The 7,548-nt window shown below is 42.0% G+C and overlaps 1 protein-coding gene across 3 annotated transcripts in view; it reads left to right on the top strand.

Annotated features, from left to right (window-relative positions):
- Positions 1-7,548, top strand: part of ERG (ERG, ETS transcription factor) — a 326,982-nt gene that overhangs the window by 106,482 nt on the left and 212,952 nt on the right. For all 3 annotated transcript variants that reach the window (XM_019525075.1, XM_019525073.1, XM_019525077.1), the window contains exon 2: positions 704-791. In XM_019525075.1, coding sequence (XP_019380620.1) covers positions 753-791 — 39 coding nt within the window. In that variant the 5' untranslated portion in view covers positions 704-752. The remainder of the gene's footprint in view (positions 1-703; positions 792-7,548) is intronic.

The raw sequence follows: 7,548 nt of genomic DNA on the forward strand, positions 1-7,548 counted from the left end.
AGCTGTCCTGTGTGCCTCTTTCTGGGGAGAGTTGGGGGTGGGGAGCAGACTGGGAAGTCTGACAGCCTGAAGCAGCTCTCCTGTCTGCTTTAGGGCTGTCAGAGAACCCTACTACAACAGGAGCACATGCATGTACCACAGCCTTTCCTGGGCTGGCTGTGCAGCAGCCACCTGGAGGCAGTATCACCCAGTTGAGAAGCACTGAGGTAAGTTGAGGCAACACCGGGAGTGGTCCTCAACCAGGGTTGATGCCACATTAACAAAAGTGGGAAAGGGGTGCCTTGACTCTGAAAAGCTTGAAAACCACTGAGCAAGATGATGTATCAAATCCTCAGCTGTTGTGAGTGGGCAGAGCTGCATTGAAGTTCTGCTCATTTACATCTGAGAATCTGTCCCAGTCACCTTGTGTCTCTTAGTATAATGCACCATCAGTTAAGTTCACTGACGACTTTCCCCGGGGTCTGAAGTAGAAGATCAGCCCCTGACATTTGTTTTCTCCTGTGTAAAATATTTTAACTGAGTCTGTAGAAACAAACATCAGATGTATGCCACTATTGCTGTGGGGGGAAAGGGCTGTGGGGAACAAGCATGAAACAAAACTTAGACCTTGTTCCCCATAAAAGAAAATAGAGTCCTTTGCAAATAAACTTAAAAAATACAGATGCTTAAATGCTTGTGATTTTTTGTTTTCTTGGTTATGCAGTTGCCTTGGGGCCTGAACTTCTGGGAAACACGTTGAGCTGTTAAAGGACATGATTCAGACTGTCCCAGATCCAGCAGCTCATATCAAGGTAAATTTCCTGTTTATTGTTCATCTTCAGATGTTCAGGAAGTTAAAATGTTAAGAATTATATATGTCCCCTACTGGTCTATTGTATGCCTCTAAATTCTATCAATTTAGTGGATTATCTCTCTCATTCCTTTATATGTGGTCAAATATTTCACAAGATGCAATTTTTTCACAGTACGCCATTTTTTTCTTTTGCTTTTGTTTCAAAGTCTGAACTATGACTTCAGTTGGTTAAAGTAACAGAGAATGCTTTGAGGATAACTCTATGGATTACAGGGCTCTGATTTTTCATTTAAAATTTGTGATGCTTGATAAGCTAATCCACCTGGAGGTTACAAATCTCATAGAGCCCAGATCCCTAGCTATTGAAATGGCAAAATGTTCACTGGCTTTAATTGGAAAAGAAAGATGTAAAAAAACAACCCCCGCCCCAATTCCCTCTCCCTCCCCCACCAAAAAAAAATCCAACAGTTTTTGGTTGTATATAAATAATGGAGATTTTTGCCACTAACTTCAGTAGAAATAGAATTGGGTTCTGTATGTGGGTTGCCTAGCTTGCTGGTTTCTACAGATGGATTTTGCTCCCTGAGGAGCTTAAAATACAGTCTTTAAGCAACAAAGCAAGCAAACAAATAAACAAAGCCAAGGCTTTCTGCATTGTCTCAGACACTAGGAGGGATGCCCTTTGGCTTTGGCCCCAGCATGGTAGCTTGGCCCTTCCTTGTAGGAAGTTGTTCTGGTTGTTTGCTCCTCCTCTGCTTACTCTTCTGGGACTGTGTCATAGTTCCTAGGGGGACACTCCCTGCTTATCCAAAATATCCTGTGGCTGGGCTTTCTCAGCAGGCCAGGCCGTTCCCTTTTAAATGGATAGATTTCCCTGTTTCAGGCTCAAACTGCAGCACTGTTTTGCTACATCTTTAAAGCTGTAGTATTTTTTACCTTCACTATTTACGTCATATTAAACTCAACATATTTTTTTATCCTTCAGATATAATTTATATAATTAAACTTATAAATGCAGCTTCATGCTGTAGTATTAATGCTAAAGTTTTGGAAATAGCATAGACATCATGGAATACTACCTGAACCCAACAAGCTAACTTTGGTTGTCAAGATACTGTATTTCTGCCTATCTGTTGTATCATTGTAAAGGTTTTGTTTGGAAAGAGTTGCATAGAATCATAGACTAGGAGGGCTGAAAAGGGCCTACACAGGTCATCTAGTCCTGAGGCAGGATCATCCTTGTCGAAACCACCCCATACAATCCATTATCTCAACTCTACATAAGACTATCAACCCTCATACAACTCAGACCTAACACTTTAACGTGCCATAGGTAAAGCAGGAGAACTATGGCAGCCAATGTCCTGATTCTATGAAATATTGTCAATATATGATCAAGGGATCCTGGGTAGAGGGCCAGGCCCCATGCTACAGAGGAAAAGAAACCCCACCACAGTCCATACCAATCTAACCCTGGAGTACAATTTCTTCCTGACCCCAAATATGGCAGCAAATCTTACCCTAAGCAAAGGGGCAAGATCCTCTAGCCAGGAACCTCTGGTTTTGGTCCCAGCAGAAGCACTGGCATACCCCAGTCCCAATCCCCAGCCTTCGCTGCAGCCAACACCTAATGCCTCTGAGGAAGGCTTAAAAACACTCTGACATATGTAACAGAAAAGGGAGTGGGGAGGTTGGCAACCATCAAGGCCCAGAAGCATGGGAAATACCCATTGTAGAACCTAGGCTCTAGATCATCCCTGACCAGTGACTGCCCAACCTCTTCTTGAACACAACCAGTGAAGGAGAGTCAACAACTTCCCTTGGCCATCTGGTCCTCTGCCTCACTGTTCTAACAGTGAAGAAGCTTTTCCTGATTTCTAATCTAAACTTACTTTGCTGCAACTTCAAACCATTGGTCCACATGGTCTTCTCTGCAGCAAGAGAGAAATGGTGCTTTTCCTCTTTGTTATGGCAGCCCTTCAGGTATTTGAGGACTGCTATCATGACCCGTCTTAAGCATCTTTTCTGCCAGCTGAATATGCCGAGCTCCTTCAGCCTCTCATCATATGACTTGTTTTCCAAGCCCTCTATTGTCTTTCTTGCCTGCCTCTGGACCCTCTCTAACTTCTCCATGTCCTTTTTAAAATGTAGGACCCAGAACTGCACAGAGTACTCCAGAGAAGGCCTAACAAGTACTGGGTAGTGAAGTCACACGCTGTGTCTTGCACCTAATGCTTCTACTGATGCATCCTAAAACTGCATTCACTTTTTGTGCAGATGCATCACACTGCAAACTCACTGAATCTATGATCTTCCAAGACTCCCAGGTCCTTTTCGTAGTGCTGCCACCCAGCCAGGTGTCACCTACTTTATATTTATGTTTTTGATTATTTCTGCAAAGGTGTATCACTTTGCTTTTGTCCACATTGAACTTCATCCTGTTAGCTTTCCCCCAACTTTCTAATCTGTCAGGATCCATCTGAATCGGGCTCACATCCTCCATGTTCACAATCCTTTCCAGTTTCATGTTGTCTGCAAACTTGCTCAAGCTTTCTATGCCAGTGTCCAAATTAATAAACACATTGAATAGCATTGGGCCCAGGAGAGACCCCTGTGGGACTCCACTCAAAACCTCCTGCCATTCTGACATGGACCCATTAATAATTACCCTTTGCTTACAGCTATTGAGCCAGTTATTTATCCACCTTGTAGTAGTTTTATCAAGACCACATTTCTCTAATTTATGTATGAGAAGGTCATGTTAGGACCTTGTCAAAAGCCTTGCTGAAGTCCAAATATGCTATACAACAACATACCCTTCATCCAGTCAAGTAGTTACTTTGTCAAAGAAGGAAATCAGGTTTGTTTGATCTAATTTGTTTTTCATAAATCCGTGCTAGCTGCTTGTAATAAGCCTTTCCTCTTCCAGATGATTGCAAATGACCTTCCTTAGGATATGCTCCAGTAACTTTCCACGTATTCAGTTGAGGCTAACTGGTCTGTAGTTCCCCAGGTCCTCCTTCTTGCCTTTTTTTAAAGAGGGGCACTAGGTTGGCCCTTTTCCAGTCCTCTGGTACCTGGACTGTCTCCGACAACTTCATGAAAATCATTCCCAAGGGCTCTGAGATCTCCTTTGGCATGTCCTTCAGTACCCTGAGAAGAAGTTCATCTGGCTCTGCTGACTTGAATTCATTCAGACCCAACAAAAACTCCCTATCTCTTTTGTTATCTCCTCCCTCAGTTTGCATAGCTAGCTGGGAAATGACAGATTCCAGATTATACCTCCTAAAAAGCACGACTACAACAATCCTATTCCTGGAACTAAATTTCTCTGCACAAGTGTCACAAGCAGGGAAAAATACTGATATTTGTTTACCACAAACATTTCAGTTATTGTTATTGCATCTCCTGCCTTCTAAAGATACTCTTGATAAATGCTTTTGCAGCAACAGCAGAAATAGATCAGTTATGCTGTTGGGTACTGAGAAGTTTTTAAGTGAAATGTGATGTTTCTTTTGATATCCACTTCCAAGTATTGAACACACCTAGGTTTTATTTGTATCAGATACATTTTTAAATGTTGTTTCTTACACTGTTTGAGCTTATGTCTTCCTGGTTGCTTATTTGTATATCTATAGTTTTGCAAGCTCTTTATATAAATTTACCATTTGAACCATTTCATTTTTTATGGATTTCTTTCTCAATAAGGTGGTTGAAACTAATCAGCAGCTTATTGAGGAATGATTGCATTTGTATAAATAACGATTTTTACTTTTTCCTGTTAGAAAGTCTTAACTCAGTGAACCTTCTCACCTAACAAATGCAACAGCCTCTTGAAATGTGCTTGAATATTGCAGTGACCCCAGATCAGACAGACAGCGTGGCAAAAGTGCTTTTCACCGTTCTCTTTGTTCAAATGTTTTTGTGGAATCTAAGTACTAAAATACTTAGTTCATAATAATTTGAAATCAAAATAGTAACCAATTCAAATCTTTTTAAGGCATCTAATACCTTTTCGTGAAGGCTTAGTAATTTCAGAGCCAAAAATAACATAAAAGAACTGATTTTCATGTATTTTGCCAAAAATTACATCAGAAGAATCTTTCACAAGGAGAATTGAATTTCAGTAGGGGGAGGCTGTGTATACGTGTGTGACTTTTGTGGTGAGACTAATAATGACATTTTCTGACAGGCTGGCATTTGCAGCCACCCATATTCTTCTCTGTGCATGGAAAATACACAGACTTATGCCCTGCATCTTCCAGGAACAGCTGCTAGGAGTTTGATAAACTAGATTTGAAGCAGGCCTCAGAAGTGCACTTGCTGTGGACAAGTAATACTTCCGTGATTTTATGTCCACAGAGCACAGCTGAGCAAGCAACCGGTCTGGTAACAAGGAAGATGAAAGGCAGATTAAAGGAATCTGTTTGCAGCAGTAAAACATGCGAAAGTTAGTTATAAACATGGACAAGAAGTTTATCCCATCCATTTTCTTAACATGTTTGGGATATCAGTACTAGCTAAGTAAACTTTTATTCTTCCACATTAATTATGGAATTCTTTTAAGTATAAACATATTCCTAAAGCAAAGTAGTAAATGCTTCTTTGGATGCAACTGTAAAAATTGGCTAAGCTAAATAATTAAAAATAAACTAAGAATCTTACATCGTCTGGGAAATGGTCTACCATATTTTCTAGTATGTAACCTGTACCTGTATATAAGACACCCCTTCTCCCCTCAGAGTAAAATTTTGTAGAAAAGGTTTTTAAATAAACCTGATTTAGTTTTGGTCAACTTTTATTACAGTCATGTTTGCAGTCATATTTTATATAGTCTTATATATTTTGAAACCTGTTTAGATTGCAATACATCTTACAGTTGTCTGTGGTTAGTTTTACCTGTAATGTTGCAGTGCTTGTTTTTTATATTTTTTCATTAAATCCACAAAAAGATATCTTCACTTTCACAACCACTGAAGCCACAGAAGTCTTCCTATTCAGAACTGTAGCTCTTATTTTCACTTACTACATATAGAATGCCATCTTCACTGTCATCAGGTACATTGCTCACTCTGTATTTCTTCAATAACTTAACACGAGCTAATCATTTGACTTGATCCCAAGAAGTTTCTACCTGCTCACAAATATGTGTACTGGTAAGCCTTTTTAGCCTTCCTGAAGCTATATGGCCCTGATGTTCAGTGTCCATCACCCACTCATTCCAGAGTTCCTTCATAAAGCAGCACTGGCCTTGCCCCCTCCCAGCCCCGCTCCCTGGAGGCAATGGCAGCATGGGGTGCTGGCCAAGGGGGTGGAGGGGATAGCAAGGCAGACTTCCCTCTTCCCCCTCACTCCTTGGAGGGAGTGGTGGCATGATGGTGGGGAACAGGGTCAGACCCACTGTGGCAGGGAGGGGGCAGGAGGGGAATGGGGTCGGGGCTGCCATGCCAGAGGTGGGAACAGGGTCTTGCCCGCTGAGGTGGAGGGCAGGGTTGGGCTCACTGCAGTTGAGGGGGCTGGGGGGAGTGGGCCTGGACCTGAACGACTCGCCCAAAGTCAGGCCCAAAGTGATTAGGGGGGAGGGGGAGCAGAAACAGGGTCGGACGAGGATAGTGGGGAGCAGTGGTGCAGGGTCAGAAGCTGGGCTCCATCCCTGCCAGCCCCCCCTGTCATTTTTGATGGGCAATTTGCTAGTATATATATAGTGGTGTTTCATTTTAATTGGGGGTTTGGGGGGTTTAATCAGAGAATTAGCAATTTTTAAACAGAGAAGACCAGGATCCCTGATAAGATGCCCTTTATATCAAGTTCACCTTTCTCAGGAGGCAAAATGGTTTCTCATACTCTAGAAAATATGGTAACCAGCCTGGTAGGCCTTTTTTAGCACTACTTTTTTCCATAATTTAAGAGGGACACAGTAATTTTGTTTTATTTTACTCGTTATTCATGGAGTTTTGTTTAGTTATGATTGGTCAGGTCAGTCACATGATGTTATTTCTTTTACGTTGTTTAGTGAATGAACATATACTTTTGGAGAGGAAGCTAGTTACTTTGAGTTTAAAATTGCAACTTTGAAGCTAACTTTCCAGGAACATCTGTGCTTTTAAAATTCAGGCACTTGAATATTTGTAGAAAATAGACTCAAAAGGAAAGGAGGAAAGGCAGTATGATCAATGTGAATATTGATAGACATTTCTGTGCAATACCAATGGCAATTTTTTCATGATGTGAAATTTTATATTAGACACGCAGGGGGAAAAAAATCCTGCTAGTGACAAAAGGAAAAACTAACTATTCTCACTGTCATGTCATTATACTTCAGAATGAGAACTGAGGAAGAGTGCCTTATTTTAAAAACATAAAAGCCCTCCACATTTAGGAGTGGTTTAATTCTGAATCTAGACTGAGAGGCTGCATCTAGACCCATCTGTAGCACCACACACTGCACATGCAGGTGATCCCTGTGCTGCTGTCTTTCAGCACGGATTGGGTTTTTTTTTACCTCAGGAGATTCCATGCCAAAAAAAGTGGGGTGTTGTACATGGCAACAACACATGCTGCCCCAAACTGTAACCTGGCCAGCAAGAGCCCTGCTCTGGGTGCTGGCCAGGCTCCCAGGTGCAGGACCCTGGGGCTGCAGCTCCCAGAGGCCCTAGGAACCCAGGTAAGGTTGCTGGGGCCAGCACAGTTGCTGGCCCGTCTTTTTTACCTCACCCAGGGTAACCTGCCACAGCATGCATGGCACAGGCATTCCC

This window comes from Gavialis gangeticus, unplaced genomic scaffold, assembly GCF_001723915.1.
Source record: "Gavialis gangeticus isolate Ggan-Ray unplaced genomic scaffold, GavGan_comp1, whole genome shotgun sequence".
Classification (NCBI taxonomy): Eukaryota; Metazoa; Chordata; order Crocodylia; family Gavialidae; genus Gavialis; species Gavialis gangeticus.